Source organism: Pseudorasbora parva, chromosome 4 (assembly GCF_024679245.1).
Source record: "Pseudorasbora parva isolate DD20220531a chromosome 4, ASM2467924v1, whole genome shotgun sequence".
NCBI lineage: Eukaryota > Metazoa > Chordata > Actinopteri > Cypriniformes > Gobionidae > Pseudorasbora > Pseudorasbora parva.
In genome coordinates, this window is record NC_090175.1 from 11,113,008 (window position 1) to 11,129,327 (window position 16,320).

The following is a 16,320-nucleotide window of genomic DNA, read 5'->3' on the forward strand; positions in this document are numbered from 1 at the left end:
CAGCAACAGTTGTAGAAATAACTGTAAGAAAAAAGAGCAAATTAGATAAACAGAATACAATGTATTTTTTTTTCATTCCAGTTCATCTGTACTGTATGTTTTGTGTCATATTCTTACATACATAGGATTGTTCTATGGAGCAAAAGTGACCAAAAAAGACATTAAAAATTTGCAAGATATGTTTTGAAATGCAATCAAACGTACCTGAACCATTGACTGAAACTGACTGAGGAATTATTTTCAGTGGATCAACATCTCCTGTTCCCACTGCTGACAGAAGAGTGTCTGAAACATCTCCAACCGATGGAACAGTTACTGTGGAGTTGAAAACTAGTTGCGTTGTTGTGATGATTGACCCTGGCCTGGAAAATACAGTATAGAAGAATGTCATACACTGCAGGATTCCTTAATATGAGTATATTTCCATTATATAATAAGTACTATATACTGCATTATCATGTTAATGTTTTTTCCATCACACACAGAACACGTGAATTAAGCAACGGTGCAATATATGATTTTTACCTGAAACTTATGACAATCACTCTGATGAAGGAAGGATATTTGGCTCTGTAGATTTTTTCAAGCTGTAACATACAGACAAACACAACCATGATCTGAATGGACTTTTTGTTGTTGTTGTTCTTTATGAAATTACATTAATGAATGTTGATTTTCAGAGGCATATCATTATTATTATTATATATACACAATGTGTGTCATTTATTTATGGTAAACTAATCAAGTTGAAGAAAAACAATATTAAATCAGCACTAGATAACTTTTCAACCTTCATAATATATTTTCAAGACTCTTGTGATGATACATCGACTTAAAATAGGTTGAATGACACATCGGCCATAGCTTGATGGGGTCTGTATCGTTTTAATCTTACTTTTAAACATCGGGTTTCGGGTAGTAACCCGAGAAAAAAAAGAACTACAAAATTCGACTGCTTTACGGCATATACGTCACTTCCACCAACACCCACACTTCCTTACATTCGGACGTGCGAGCCCAACTTTGTTAATCGGATCATATAGTCATGTCCGAAGCAGCACAGATAAATAAGAAAGAAAAGGTTTTGTTGGAGGAAAGCAATAAGAGGAAACGAAAAAGTGATGGGATTAAAGGCAGGACGAGGATCAACATTGGACCAGCGTTTGCTCGTTGGCGTGAGCTGAAGGAGGCGTGCCGACCGATGCTGTCCTGCTTATGGTGATTACCTACCACTCAAACATTGAACTGAAGTATCATATAGATTCTGTAAAACGGTAACCAATAGACTACTATAATGACGCTGGCTTGTAAACGTGAGCATCGTGATTAAAAAAATAAAACCCATGAAATTATATTCATATGACATGCTGAACCATATGCCACTGACTGTAACTGGGATGAAGACATTTCACACGCGACGTCGAAGAACACCTGCATATAAAAACTCCTCCTGCAATGTTCAGGGGAACTGTTAGTGCTGCACCAACCCGCGGGGATGCTTTTATGAACTTATTTGGCCCGCCCCGCACCACCGTATATATTTTTACAACCTGCCCCGCACCCACGACCATTAAATAGACATACGGGGTCCGCGGGTTATGAGTCGACCCGCGCATTACTAGCTCAGGGCTATCAGGGTTGTCATGTCAACAAATGCACGCGCGATGGCATCCCCTGTTGTAGGATGACAGAGCTTACGACAGTAGTTGAGGACATTATTTTTTCCCAACTGTAGGGAGACCCCGAGAGCAAAAGTTGCCAAGTGCTGCTTTAAAATAAACTCATGGATTTGGTCTAAAAAGGTGAGTGAATTTTAACTCACCTGTGTAATGACAAGCTGAGCCCTTGCCTTGAAGGCCTGAGAGTTTGAATCGCTGAGTTCAGCAGAAAAATTTTCAAAAGAGCGGAAAACCAGATCTGTTAGATAAATGGGTATGAATATTGTAGTTGTAGCCACTATAGATGTGGAAGTTGTCAAAGGTCTTGTTGTTGTTGTTGTTGCATTAGTGGTTGAGAAAGTGCTCTTAGTGGTTGAGGCAGTGGTTGTATTAGTGGTTGAGGCAAATAATTTTGTTGATGTTCTAGTTGTACTACCAGTTGTAGTCCTAGAGGTAGTGTAAGAGGGAGTCAATGAAGTAAAAACAGAAGTTGTAGATTTTGGACTTGTGTTAATTGATGAACTTGTGATATTTGTTATGAGTGATGAGAAGGCTGTTATTGGTCTTGAAGACATTTCAGCTGCACTAAGAGTTTGTGAATTGGCTGAAGTCAAATTAAAAATTGCTATGGATATTTTATCAAGAGTTGTTGAGGACACAGTTGTTGTGGCTCGTGTATTTGTTTTAGCTGTGCTCTCAGTTGTTGTGGCTGGTGTAGTTGTTTGAGTTGTGCTCTCAGTTGTTGTGGCTGGTGTAGTTATTTCAGTTCTGCTCTCAGTTGTTGTGACTGGTTTAGTTGTTTCAGTTGTGCTCTCAGATATTGTAGCTGGTGTAGTTATTTCAGTTCTGCTCTCAGTTGTTGTGACTGGTTTAGTTGTTTCAGTTGTGCTCTCAAATGTTGTGGTTGGTTTAGTTGTTTCAGTTGTGCTCTCAATTGTTGTGGCTGGTTTAGTTGTTTCAGTTGTGCTCTCAAATGTTGTGGCTGGTGTAGTTATTTCAATTCTGCTCTCAGTTGTTGTGACTGGTTTAGTTGTTTCAGTTGTGCTCTCAGTTGTTGTGGCTGGTGTAGTTGTTTTAGCTGTACTAACAATTGTGCTCTCAGTTGTTGTGGCTGGTGTAGTTGTTTCAGTTGTGCTCTCGGTTGTTGTGGCTGGTGTAGTTGTTTCAGTTGTGCTTTTAGGTGTTTTGGCAGGTGTAGTTATTTCAGTTGTGCTCTCAGTTTTTGTGGCTGGTGTAGTTGTTTCAGTTGTGCTCTCAGTTGTTGTGACTGGTGTAGTTATTTCAGTTGTGATCTCGGTTATTGTGACTGGTGTAGTTATTTCAGATGTGCTCTCAGGTGTTGTGCTTGTTGTAGTTGTTTTAGTTGTGCTCTCAGATATTGTGGCTGGAGTAGTTATTTCAGATATGCTCTCAGTTGTTGTGGCTTTTGTAGTTGATTCAGTTGTGCTCTCAGTTGTTGTGGCTGGTGTAGTTGTTTCAGTTGTGCTCTCAGCTGTTCTGTTTGTTGTAGTTGTTTCACTTGTGCTCTCAATTGTTGAGGCCGGTGTAGTTGTTTCAGTTGTACTCTCAGCTGTTATGATTCGTGTAATTGTTTCAGTTGTGCTCTCGGTTGTTGTTGCTTGTGTAGTTGTTTCAGATGTCCTCTCAGTTGTTGTGAGTTTTGTAGTTATTTCAGTTGTGCTCTCAGTTGTTGTGTCTGTTGTAGATATTTCAGATGTCCTCTCAGTTGTTGTGGCTGTTGTAGTTGTTTCAGTTGTGCTCTCTGTTGTTGTAGCTGGTGTAGTTGTTTCAGTTGTGTTCTTTGTTGTTGTGGCTGTTGTAGTTGTTTCAGTTTTATTCTCAGGTGTTCTGGCTCGTGTAGTTGTTTCACTTGTGCTCTCAGTTGTTGTGACTGGTGTAGTTGTTTCAGTTGTGCTCTCAGTTGTTGTGGCTGTTGTAGATGTTTCAGTTGTACTCTCAGTTGTTGTGGCTGTTGTAGATGTTTCAGTTGTGCTCTCAGCTGTTGTGGTTGGTGTAGTTGTTTCATTTGTGCTCTCAGTTCTTGTGACTGGTGTAGTTGTTTCAGTTGTGCTCTCAGTTGTTGTGACTGGTGCAGTTGTTTCAGTTGTGCTCTCAGTTGTTGTGGCTGGTGTAGTTGTTTCAGATGTGCTCTCAGTTGTTGTGGCTGTTGTGGTTGTTTCAGTTGTGCTCTCAGTTGTGACTGGCGTAGTTGTTTCATTTGTGCTCTCAGGTGTTGTGGGTGGTGTAGTTATTTCAGTTGTGCTCTCGGTTGTTGTTGCTGATGTAGTTGTTTCAGATGTACTCTCAGTTGTTGTGGGTGCTGTAGTTATTTCAGTTGTGCTCTCAGTTGTTGTGTCTGTTGTAATTATTTCAGTTGTGCTCTCAGTTGTTGTGGGTGATGTAGTTATTTCAGTTGTGCTCTCAGTTGTTGTGGGTGATGTAGTTATTTCAGTTTTTCTCTCAATTGTTGTTGCTGATGTAGTTATTTCAGTTGTGCTCTCAGTTGTTGTGGCTGTTGTAGCTGTTTCAGTTGTAGCCTCAGCTGCTGTGGTTGGTGTAATTGTTTCACTTGTGCTCTCAGCTGTTGTGGCTGTTGTAGTTGTTTCAATTGTAGCCTCAGCTGCTGTGGTTGGTGTAGTTGTTTCACTTGTGCTCTCAGTTGTTGTGGCTGTTGTAGATATTTCAGTTGTACTCTCAGCTGTTGTGATTGGTGTAGTTGTTTCAGTTGTGTTCTCAGCTGTTGTGGCTGGTGTAGTTGTTTCAGTTGTGCTCTCAGTAGTTGTGATTGGTGTAGTTGTTTCAGTTGTGCTCTCAGTTGTGGCTGGTGTAGTTGTTTCACTTGTGCTTTCAGTTGTTGAGGCTTGTGTAGTTGTTTCAGTTGTGCTCTCGGTTGTTGTTGCTGGTGTAGTTGTTTCAGATGTGCTCTCAGCTGTTGTGGGTGTTGTAGTTATTTCAGTTTTACTCTCAGTTGTTGTGGCTGGTGTAGTTGTTTCAGTTGTGCTCTCAGTTTTTGTGGCTGGTGTAGTTGTTTCAGTTGTGCTCTCGGTTGTTGTTGCTTGTTTAGTTGTTTCAGTTGTGCTCTCGGTTGTTGTTGCTTGTGTAGTTGTTTCAATTATGTTCTCAGCTGTTGTGGGTGTTGTAGTTATTTCAGATGTGCTCACTGTTTTTGTGGCTGGTGTAGTTGTTTCAGTTGTGTTCCCAGCTTTTGTGACTGGTGTTGTTGTGTCAGTTGTGCTCTCGGCTGTTGTGGCTGTTGTGACTGGTGTAGTTGTTTCAGTTGTGCTCTCAGCTGTTGTGGCTGTTGTAGTTGTTTCAGTTGTGCTCTCAGTTGTTGAGGCTTGTGTAGTTGTTTCAGTTGTGCTCTCAGTTGTTGTGGAAGGTGTAGGTGTTTCAATTATGCTGTCAGTTGTGGCTGTTGTAGTTATTTCAGTTGTGCTCTTGGTTGTTGTGGCTGGTGTAGTTGTTTCAGTTGTGCTCTCAGCTGTTGTGGCTGTTGTAGTTGTTTCAGTTGTGCTCTTGGTTGTTGTGGCTGTTGTGGATGTTTCAGTTGTGCTCTCAGTTGTTGTGGCTGGTGTAGTTGTTTCAGTTGTGCTCTCAGCTGTTGTGGGTGTTGTAGTTGTTTCAGTTGTGCTCTCAGTTGTTGTGGCTGTTGTAGATATTTCAGTTGTACTCTCAGCTGTTGTGATTGGTGTAGTTGTTTCAGTTGTGAGCTCAGTTGTTGTGGCTGTTGTAATTGTTTCATATGTGCTCTCAGTTGTTGTGGCTAGTGCAGTTGTTTCAGTTGTGCTCTCAGTTGTTGTGGCTGGTGTAGTTGTTTCTGTTGTGCTCTCAGATGTTGTGGCTGTTGTAGTTGTTTCAGTTGTGCTCTCAGCTGTTGTGGCTGTTGTAGTTGTTTCGGTTGTGCTCTCAGTTGTTGTGGCTGCTGTAGTTGTTTCAGTTGTGCTCTCAGCTGTTGTGGGTGTTGTAGTTGTTTCAGTTGTGCTCTCAGTTGTTGTGAATGGTGTAGTTGTTTCTGTTGTGCTCTCGGTTGTTGTGGCTGTTGTAGATGTTTCAGTTGTGCTCTCAGTTGTTGTGGCTGGTGTAGTTGTTTCTGTTGTGAGCTCAGTTGTTGTGGCTGTTGTAATTGTTTCAGATGTGCTCTCAGTTGTTGTGGCTGGTGCAGTTGTTTCAGTTGTGCTCTCAGTTGTTGTGACTGATGTAGTTGTTTCAGTTGTGCTCTCAGTTGTTGTGGCTGGTGTAGTTGTTTCAGTTGTGCTCTCAGCTGTTGTGGCTGGTGTAGTTGTTTCAGTTGTGCTCTCAGTTGTTGTGACTGGTGTAGTTGTTTCAGTTGTGCTTTCGATTATTGTGGCTGTTGTAGACGTTTCAGTTGTGCTCTCGGTTGTTGTGGCTGGTGTAGTTGTTTCAATTGTGCTCTCAGCTGTTGTGGCTGTTGTAGTTGTTTCAGTTGTGCTCTCAGTTGTTGTGACTGCTGTAGTTGTTTCAGTTGTGCTCTCAGTTGTTGTGACTGATGTAGTTGTTTCAGTTGTGCTCTCAGTTGTTGTGGCTGGTGTAGTTGTTTCAGTTGTGCTCTCAGCTGTTGTGGCTGTTGTAGTTGTTTCAGTTGTGCTCTCAGTTGTTGTGTCTGCTGTAGTTTTTTCAGTTGTGCTCTCAGCTGTTGTGGCTGGTGTAGTTGTTTCAGTTGTGCTCTCAGTTGTTGTGACTGGTGTAGTTGTTTCAGTTGTGCTTTCGATTATTGTGGCTGTTGTAGACGTTTCAGTTGTGCTCTCGGTTGTTGTGGCTGGTGTAGTTGTTTCAATTGTGCTCTCAGCTGTTGTGGCTGTTGTAGTTGTTTCAGTTGTGCTCTCAGTTGTTGTGACTGCTGTAGTTGTTTCAGTTGTGCTCTCAGTTGTTGTGACTGGTGTTGTTGTTTCAGTTGTGCTTTCGGTTGTTGTGGCTGGTGTAGTTGTTTCAGTTGTGCTCTCAGCTGTTGTGGCTGTTGTAGTTGTTTCAGTTGTGCTCTCAGTTGTTGTGGCTGGTCTAGTTGTTTCAGTTGTGCTCTCAGTTGTTGTGGCTGGTGTAGTTGTTTCAGTTGTGCTCTCAGCTGTTGTGGCTGGTGTAGTTGTTTCAGTTGTGCTCTCAGTTGTTGTGACTGGTGTAGTTGTTTCAGTTGTGCTTTCGATTATTGTGGCTGTTGTAGACGTTTCAGTTGTGCTCTCGGTTGTTGTGGCTGGTGTAGTTGTTTCAATTGTGCTCTCAGCTGTTGTGGCTGTTGTAGTTGTTTCAGTTGTGCTCTCAGTTGTTGTGACTGGTGTAGTTGTTTCAGTTGTGCTCTCAGTTGTTGTGACTGATGTAGTTGTTTCAGTTGTGCTCTCGGTTGTTGCGGCTGGTGTAGTTGTTTCAGTTGTGCTCTCAGCTGTTGTGGCTGTTGTAGTTGTTTCAGTTGTGCTCTCGGTTGTTGTGTCTGCTGTAGTTGTTTCAGTTGTGCTCTCAGCTGTTGTGGGTGTTGTAGTTGTTTCAGTTGTGCTCTCAGTTGTTGTGAATGGTGTAGTTGTTTCAGTTGTGCTCTCTGTTGTTGTGGGTGTTGTAGATGTTTCAGTTGTGCTCTCAGTTGTTGTGGCTGGTGTAGTTGTTTCAGTTGTGCTCTCAGCTGTTGTGGCTGTTGTAGTTGTTTCAGTTGTGCTCTCAGTTGTTGTGGCTGGTGTAGTTGTTTCAGTTGTGCTCTCAGCTGTTGTGGCTGTTGAAGGTGTTTCAGTTGTGCTCTCAGTTGTTGTGGCTGGTGTAGTTGTTTCAGTTGTGCTCTCAGTTGTTGTGGCTGGTTTAGTTGTTTCAGTTGTGCTCTCAGCTGTTGTGGCTGGTGTAGTTGTTTCAGTTGTGCTCTCAGTTGTTGTGACTGGTGTAGTTGTTTCAGTTGTGCTTTCGATTATTGTGGCTGTTGTAGACGTTTCAGTTGTGCTCTCGGTTGTTGTGGCTGGTGTAGTTGTTTCAATTGTGCTCTCAGCTGTTGTGTCTGTTGTAGTTGTTTCAGTTGTGCTCTCAGTTGTTGTGACTGGTGTAGTTGTTTCAGTTGTGCTCTCAGTTGTTGTGACTGATGTAGTTGTTTCAGTTGTGCTCTCAGTTGTTGTGGCTGGTGTAGTTGTTTCAGTTGTGCTCTCAGCTGTTGTGGCTGTTGTAGTTGTTTCAGTTGTGCTCTCAGTTGTTGTGTCTGCTGTAGTTGTTTCAGTTGTGCTCTCAGCTGTTGTGGGTGTTGTAGTTGTTTCAGTTGTGCTCTCAGTTGTTGTGACTGATGTAGTTGTTTCAGTTGTGCTCTCAGTTGTTGTGGCTGGTGTAGTTGTTTCAGTTGTGCTCTCAGCTGTTGTGGCTGTTGAAGGTGTTTCAGTTGTGCTCTCAGCTGTTGAGGCTATTGTAATTGTTTCAGATGTGCTTTCAGTTGTTGAGGCTTGTGTAGTTGATTCAGTTGTGCTCTCAGTTGTTGTGACTGATGTAGTTGTTTCAGTTGTGCTCTCTGTTGTTGTGGCTGGTGTAGTTGTTTCAGTTGTGCTCTCGGCTGTTGTGGCTGGTGTAGTTGTTTCAGTTGTGCTCTCGGTTGTTGTGGCTGGTGTAGTTGTTTCAGTTGTGCTCTCAGTTGTTGTGACTGGTGTAGTTGGTTCAGTTGTGCTCTCGGTTGTTGTGGCTGGTGTAGTTGTTTCAGTTGTGCTCTCAGTTGTTGTGACTGGTGTAGTTGTTTCAGTTGTGCTCTCAGTTGTTTGGACTGGTGTAGTTGTTTCAGTTGTGCTTTCAGTTGTTGTGGCTGTTGTAGATGTTTCAGTTGTGCTTTCGGTTGTTGTGGCTGGTGTAGTTGTTTCAATTGTGCTCTCAGCTGTTGTGGCTGTTGTAGTTGTTTCAGTTGTACTCTCAGTTGTTGTGACTGGTGTAGTTGTTTCAGTTGTGCTCTCAGTTGTTGTGACTGATGTAGTTGTTTCAGTTGTGCTCTCAGTTGTTGTGGCTGGTGTAGTTGTTTCAGTTGTGCTCTCAGCTGTTGTGGCTGGTGTAGTTGTTTCAGTTGTGCTCTCAGTTGTTGTGACTGGTGTAGTTGTTTCAGTTGTGCTTTCGATTATTGTGGCTGTTGTAGACGTTTCAGTTGTGCTCTCGGTTGTTGTGGCTGGTGTAGTTGTTTCAATTGTGCTCTCAGCTGTTGTGGCTGTTGTAGTTGTTTCAGTTGTGCTCTCAGTTGTTGTGACTGCTGTAGTTGTTTCAGTTGTGCTCTCAGTTGTTGTGACTGATGTAGTTGTTTCAGTTGTGCTCTCAGTTGTGGCTGGTGTAGTTGTTTCAGTTGTGCTCTCAGCTGTTGTGGCTGTTGTAGTTGTTTCAGTTGTGCTCTCAGTTGTTGTGTCTGCTGTAGTTTTTTCAGTTGTGCTCTCAGCTGTTGTGGGTGTTGTAGTTGTTTCAGTTGTGCTCTCAGTTGTTGTGAATGGTGTAGTTGTTTCAGTTGTGCTCTCAGTTGTTGTAACTGTTGTAGATGTTTCAGTTGTGCTCTCAGTTGTTGTGGCTGGTGTAGTTGTTTCATTTGTGCTCTCAGCTGTTGTGGCTGTTGTAGTTGTTTCAGTTGTGCTCTCAGTTGTTGAGGCTGGTGTAGTTGTTTCAGTTGTGCTCTCAGCTGTTGTGGCTGATGAAGGTGTTTCAGTTGTGCTCTCAGCTGTTGAGGCTATTGTAATTGTTTCAGATGTGCTTTCAGTTGTTGAGGCTTGTGTAGTTGATTCAGTTGTGCTCTCAGTTGTTGTGACTGATGTAGTTGTTTCAGTTGTGCTCTCTGTTGTTGTGGCTGGTGTAGTTGTTTCAGTTGTGCTCTCGGCTGTTGTGGCTGGTGTAGTTGTTTCAGTTGTGCTCTCGGTTGTTGTGGCTGGTGTAGTTGTTTCAGTTGTGCTCTCAGTTGTTGTGACTGGTGTAGTTGGTTCAGTTGTGCTCTCGGTTGTTGTGGCTGGTGTAGTTGTTTCAGTTGTGCTCTCATTTGTTGTGACTGGTGTAGTTGTTTCAGTTGTGCTCTCAGTTGTTTGGACTGGTGTAGTTGTTTCAGTTGTGCTTTCGGTTGTTGTGGCTGTTGTAGATGTTTCAGTTGTGCTTTCGGTTGTTGTGGCTGGTGTAGTTGTTTCAATTGTGCTCTCAGCTGTTGTGGCTGTTGTAGTTGTTTCAGTTGTACTCTCAGTTGTTGTGACTGGTGTAGTTGTTTCAGTTGTGCTCTCAGTTGTTGTGACTGATGTAGTTGTTTCAGTTGTGCTCTCAGTTGTTGTGGCTGGTGTAGTTGTTTCAGTTCTGCTCTCAGCTGTTGTGGCTGGTGTAGTTGTTTCAGTTGTGCTCTCAGTTGTTGTGACTGGTGTAGTTGTTTCAGTTGTGCTTTCGATTATTGTGGCTGTTGTAGACGTTTCAGTTGTGCTCTCGGTTGTTGTGGCTGGTGTAGTTGTTTCAATTGTGCTCTCAGCTGTTGTAGTTGTTTCAGTTGTGCTCTCAGTTGTTGTGGCTGGTGTAGTTGTTTCAGTTGTGCTCTCAGTTGTTGTGACTGATGTAGTTATTTCAGTTGTGCTCTCAGTTGTTGTGGCTGGCGTAGTTGTTTCAGTTGTGCTCTCTGTTGTTGTAGCTGGTGTAGTTGTTTCAGTTGTGCTCTCAGCTGTTGTGGCTGGTGTAGTTGTTTCAGTTGTGCTCTCAGCTGTTGTGGCTGGTGTAGTTGTTTCAGTTGTGCTCTCGGCTGTTGTGGCTGGTGTAGTTGTTTCAGTTGTGCTCTCGGTTGTTGTGGCTGGTGTAGTTGTTTCAGTTGTGCTCTCAGTTGTTGTGACTGGCGTAGTTGTTTCAGTTGTGCTCTCGGTTGTTGTGGCTGGTGTAGTTGTTTCAGTTGTGCTCTCAGTTGTTGTGACTGGCGTAGTTGTTTCAGTTGTGCTCTCGGTTGTTGTGGCTGGTGTAGTTGTTTCAGTTGTGCTCTCAGTTGTTGTGACTGGTGTAGATGTTTCAGTTGTGCTTTCGGTTGTTGTGGCTGGTGTAGTTGTTTCAATTGTGCTCTCAGCTGTTGTGGCTGTTGTAGTTGTTTCAGTTGTACTCTCAGTTGTTGTGACTGGTGTAGTTGTTTCAGTTGTGCTCTCAGTTGTTGTGACTGATGTAGTTGTTTCAGTTGTGCTCTCAGTTGTTGTGGCTGGTGTAGTTGTTTCAGTTCTGCTCTCAGCTGTTGTGGCTGGTGTAGTTGTTTCAGTTGTGCTCTCAGTTGTTGTGACTGGTGTAGTTGTTTCAGTTGTGCTTTCGATTATTGTGGCTGTTGTAGACGTTTCAGTTGTGCTCTCGGTTGTTGTGGCTGGTGTAGTTGTTTCAATTGTGCTCTCAGCTGTTGTAGTTGTTTCAGTTGTGCTCTCAGTTGTTGTGGCTGGTGTAGTTGTTTCAGTTGTGCTCTCAGTTGTTGTGACTGATGTAGTTATTTCAGTTGTGCTCTCAGTTGTTGTGGCTGGCGTAGTTGTTTCAGTTGTGCCCTCGGTTGTTGTAGCTGGTTTAGTTGTTTCAGTTGTGCTCTCAGCTGTTGTGGCTGGTGTAGTTGTTTCAGTTGTGCTCTCAGCTGTTGTGGCTGGTGTAGTTGTTTCAGTTGTGCTCTCGGCTGTTGTGGCTGGTGTAGTTGTTTCAGTTGTGCTCTCGGTTGTTGTGGCTGGTGTAGTTGTTTCAGTTGTGCTCTCAGTTGTTGTGACTGGCGTAGTTGTTTCAGTTGTGCTCTCGGTTGTTGTGGCTGGTGTAGTTGTTTCAGTTGTGCTCTCAGTTGTTGTGACTGGCGTAGTTGTTTCAGTTGTGCTCTCGGTTGTTGTGGCTGGTGTAGTTGTTTCAGTTGTGCTCTCAGTTTTTGTGACTGGTGTAGTTGTTTCAGTTGTGCTCTCAGTTGTTGTGACTGGTGTAGTTGTTTCAGTTGTGCTCTCAGTTGTTGTGGCTGGTGTAGTTGTTTCAGTTGTGCTCTCGGTTGTTGTGGCTGGTGTAGTTGTTTCAGTTGTGCTCTCAGTTGTTGTGACTGGTGTAGTTGTTTCAGTTGTGCTCTCAGCTGTTGTAGTTGTTTCAGTTGTGCTCTCAGTTGTTGTGGCTGGTGTAGTTGTTTCAGTTGTGCTCTCAGTTGTTGTGGCTGGTGTAGTTGTTTCAGTTGTGCTCTCAGTTGTTGTGACTGGTGTAGTTGTTTCAGTTGTGCTCTCAGTTGTTTGGACTGGTGTAGTTGTTTCAGTTGTGCTTTCGGTTGTTGTGGCTGTTGTAGATGTTTCAGTTGTGCTCTCGGTTGTTGTGGCTGGTGTAGTTGTTTCAATTGTGCTCTCAGCTGTTGTGGCTGTTGTAGTTGTTTCAGTTGTACTCTCAGTTGTTGTGACTGGTGTAGTTGTTTCAGTTGTGCTCTCAGTTGTTGTGACTGATGTAGTTGTTTCAGTTGTGCTCTCAGTTGTTTGGACTGGTGTAGTTGTTTCAGTTGTGCTTTCGGTTGTTGTGGCTGTTGTAGATGTTTCAGTTGTGCTTTCGGTTGTTGTGGCTGGTGTAGTTGTTTCAATTGTGCTCTCAGCTGTTGTGGCTGTTGTAGTTGTTTCAGTTGTACTCTCAGTTGTTGTGACTGGTGTAGTTGTTTCAGTTGTGCTCTCAGTTGTTGTGACTGATGTAGTTGTTTCAGTTGTGCTCTCAGTTGTTGTGGCTGGTGTAGTTGTTTCAGTTGTGCTCTCAGCTGTTGTGGCTGGTGTAGTTGTTTCAGTTGTGCTCTCAGTTGTTGTGACTGGTTTAGTTGTTTCAGTTGTGCTTTCGATTATTGTGGCTGTTGTAGACGTTTCAGTTGTGCTCTCGGTTGTTGTGGCTGGTATAGTTGTTTCAATTGTGCTCTCAGCTGTTGTGGCTGTTGTAGTTGTTTCAGTTGTGCTCTCAGTTGTTGTGACTGCTGTAGTTGTTTCAGTTGTGCTCTCAGTTGTTGTGACTGATGTAGTTGTTTCAGTTGTGCTCTCAGTTGTTGTGGCTGGTGTAGTTGTTTCAGTTGTGCTCTCAGCTGTTGTGGCTGTTGTAGTTGTTTCAGTTGTGCTCTCAGTTGTTGTGTCTGCTATAGTTGTTTCAGTTGTGCTCTCTGCTGTTGTGGGTGTTGTAGTTGTTTCAGTTGTGCTCTCAGTTGTTGTGAATGGTGTAGTTGTTTCAGTTGTGCTCTCAGTTGTTGTGGCTGTTGTAGATGTTTCAGTTGTGCTCTCAGTTGTTGTGGCTGGTGTAGTTGTTTCATTTGTGCTCTCAGCTGTTGTGGCTGTTGTAGTTGTTTCAGTTGTGCTCTCAGCTGTTGTGGCTGTTGAAGGTGTTTCAGTTGTGCTCTCAGCTGTTGTGGCTATTGTAATTGTTTCAGATGTGCTTTCAGTTGTTGAGGCTTGTGTAGTTGATTCAGTTGTGCTCTCAGTTGTTGTGACTGATGTAGTTGTTTCAGTTGTGCTCTCTGTTGTTGTGGCTGGTGTAGTTGTTTCAGTTGTGCTCTCGGCTGTTGTGGCTGGTGTAGTTGTTTCAGTTGTGCTCTCGGTTGTTGTGGCTGGTGTAGTTGTTTCAGTTGTGCTCTCAGTTGTTGTGACTGGTGTAGTTGGTTCAGTTGTGCTCTCGGTTGTTGTGGCTGGTGTAGTTGTTTCAGTTGTGCTCTCAGTTGTTGTGACTGGTGTAGTTGTTTCAGTTGTGCTCTCAGTTGTTTGGACTGGTGTAGTTGTTTCAGTTGTGCTTTCGGTTGTTGTGGCTGTTGTAGATGTTTCAGTTGTGCTTTCGGTTGTTGTGGCTGGTGTAGTTGTTTCAATTGTGCTCTCAGCTGTTGTGGCTGTTGTAGTTGTTTCAGTTGTACTCTCAGTTGTTGTGACTGGTGTAGTTGTTTCAGTTGTGCTCTCAGTTGTTGTGACTGATGTAGTTGTTTCAGTTGTGCTCTCAGTTGTTGTGGCTGGTGTAGTTGTTTCAGTTCTGCTCTCAGCTGTTGTGGCTGGTGTAGTTGTTTCAGTTGTGCTCTCAGTTGTTGTGACTGGTGTAGTTGTTTCAGTTGTGCTATCGATTATTGTGGTTGTTGTAGACGTTTCAGTTGTGCTCTCGGTTGTTGTGGCTGGTGTAGTTAATTCAATTGTGCTCTCAGCTGTTGTAGTTGTTTCAGTTGTGCTCTCAGTTGTTGTGGCTGGTGTAGTTGTTTCAGTTGTGCTCTCAGTTGTTGTGACTGATGTAGTTATTTCAGTTGTGCTCTCAGTTGTTGTGGCTGGCGTAGTTATTTCAGTTGTGCTCTCGGTTGTTGTAGCTGGTGTAGTTGTTTCAGTTGTGCTCTCAGCTGTTGTGGCTGGTGTAGTTGTTTCAGTTGTGCTCTCAGCTGTTGTGGCTGGTGTAGTTGTTTCAGTTGTGCTCTCGGCTGTTGTGGCTGGTGTAGTTGTTTCAGTTGTGCTCTCGGTTGTTGTGGCTGGTGTAGTTGTTTCAGTTGTGCTCTCAGTTGTTGTGACTGGCGTAGTTGTTTCAGTTGTGCTCTCGGTTGTTGTGGCTGGTATAGTTGTTTCAGTTGTGCTCTCAGTTGTTGTGACTGGCGTAGTTGTTTCAGTTGTGCTCTCGGTTGTTGTGGCTGGTGTAGTTGTTTCAGTTGTGCTCTCAGTTTTTGTGACTGGTGTAGTTGTTACAGTTGTGCTCTCAGTTGTTGTGACTGGTGTAGTTGTTTCAGTTGTGCTCTCAGTTGTTGTGGCTGGTGTAGTTGTTTCAGTTGTGCTCTCGGTTGTTGTGGCTGGTGTAGTTGTTTCAGTTGTGCTCTCAGTTGTTGTGACTGGTATAGTTGTTTCAGTTGTGCTCTCAGCTGTTGTAGTTGTTTCAGTTGTGCTCTCAGTTGTTGTGGCTGGTGTAGTTGTTTCAGTTGTGCTCTCGGTTGTTGTGGCTGGTGTAGTTGTTTCAGTTGTGCTCTCAGTTGTTGTGACTGGTGTAGTTGTTTCAGTTGTGCTCTCAGTTGTTTGGACTGGTGTAGTTGTTTCAGTTGTGCTTTCGGTTGTTGTGGCTGTTGTAGATGTTTCAGTTGTGCTCTCGGTTGTTGTGGCTGGTGTAGTTGTTTCAATTGTGCTCTCAGCTGTTGTGGCTGTTGTAGTTGTTTCAGTTGTACTCTCAGTTGTTGTGACTGGTGTAGTTGTTTCAGTTGTGCTCTCAGTTGTTGTGACTGATGTAGTTGTTTCAGTTGTGCTCTCAGTTGTTGTGGCTGGTGTAGTTGTTTCAGTTGTGCTCTCAGCTGTTGTGGCTGGTGTAGTTGTTTCAGTTGTGCTCTCAGTTGTTGTGACTGGTGTAGTTGTTTCAGTTGTGCTTTCGATTATTGTGGCTGTTGTAGACGTTTCAGTTGTGCTCTCGGTTGTTGTGGCTGGTGTAGTTGTTTCAATTGTGTTCTCAGCTGTTGTAGTTGTTTCAGTTGTGCTCTCAGTTGTTGTGGCTGGTGTAGTTGTTTCAGTTGTGCTCTCAGTTGTTGTGACTGATGTAGTTGTTTCAGTTGTGCTCTCAGTTGTTGTGGCTGGCGTAGTTGTTTCAGTTGTGCTCTCGGTTGTTGTAGCTGGTGTAGTTGTTTCAGTTGTGCTCTCAGCTTTTGTGGCCGGTGTAGTTGTTTCAGTTGTGCTCTCAGCTGTTGTGGCTGGTGTAGTTGTTTCAGTTGTGCTCTCGGCTGTTGTGGCTGGTGTAGTTGTTTCAGTTGTGCTCTCAGTTGTTGTGACTGGCGTAGTTGTTTCAGTTGTGCTCTCGGTTGTTGTGGCTGGTGTAGTTGTTTCAGTTGTGCTCTCAGTTGTTGTGACTGGTGTAGTTGTTTCAGTTGTGCTTTCGATTATTGTGGCTGTTGTAGACGTTTCAGTTGTGCTCTCGGTTGTTGTGGCTGGTGTAGTTGTTTCAATTGTGCTCTCAGCTGTTGTAGTTGTTTCAGTTGTGCTCTCAGTTGTTGTGGCTGGTGTAGACGTTTCAGTTGTGCTCTCGGTAGTTGTGGCTGGTGTAGTTGTTTCAATTGTGCTCTCAGCTGTTGTAGTTGTTTCAGTTGTGCTCTCAGTTGTTGTGGCTGGTGTAGTTGTTTCAGTTGTGCTCTCAGTTGTTGTGACTGATGTAGTTATTTCAGTTGTGCTCTCAGTTGTTGTGGCTGGCGTAGTTGTTTCAGTTGTGCTCTCGGTTGTTGTAGCTGGTGTAGTTGTTTCAGTTGTGCTCTCAGCTGTTGTGGCTGGTGTAGTTGTTTCAGTTGTGCTCTCAGCTGTTGTGGCTGGTGTAGTTGTTTCAGTTGTGCTCTCGGCTGTTGTGGCTGGTGTAGTTGTTTCAGTTGTGCTCTCGGTTGTTGTGGCTGGTGTAGTTGTTTCAGTTGTGCTCTCAGTTGTTGTGACTGGCGTAGTTGTTTCAGTTGTGCTCTCGGTTGTTGTGGCTGGTGTAGTTGTTTCAGTTGTGCTCTCAGTTGTTGTGACTGGCGTAGTTGTTTCAGTTGTGCTCTCGGTTGTTGTGGCTGGTGTAGTTGTTTCAGTTGTGCTCTCAGTTTTTGTGTCTGGTGTAGTTGTTTCAGTTGTGCTTTCGGTTGTTGTGGCTGTTGTAGTTGTTTCAGTTGTGCTCTCAGTTGTTGTGGCTGGTGTAGTTGTTTCAGTTGTGCTCTCAGTTGTTGTGACTGGTGTAGTTGTTTCAGTTGTGCTCTCAGTTGTTATGGCTGGTGTAGTTGTTTCAATTGTGCTCTCAGCTGTTGTAGTTGTTTCAGTTGTGC

General features: G+C 43.6%; 1 protein-coding gene across 1 annotated transcript; it reads right to left on the bottom strand.

Annotated features, from left to right (window-relative positions):
• Positions 1–12,574: 12,574 nt before the first annotated feature.
• Positions 12,575–14,857, bottom strand: LOC137073769 (uncharacterized; the record flags this gene model as incomplete). Its single annotated transcript, XM_067442477.1, has 2 exons — positions 12,575–13,171; positions 14,204–14,857. Coding segments are annotated over 2 exons (1,251 nt in total), but the record flags the coding sequence as incomplete, so codon positions are not given.
• Positions 14,858–16,320: the final 1,463 nt, after the last annotated feature.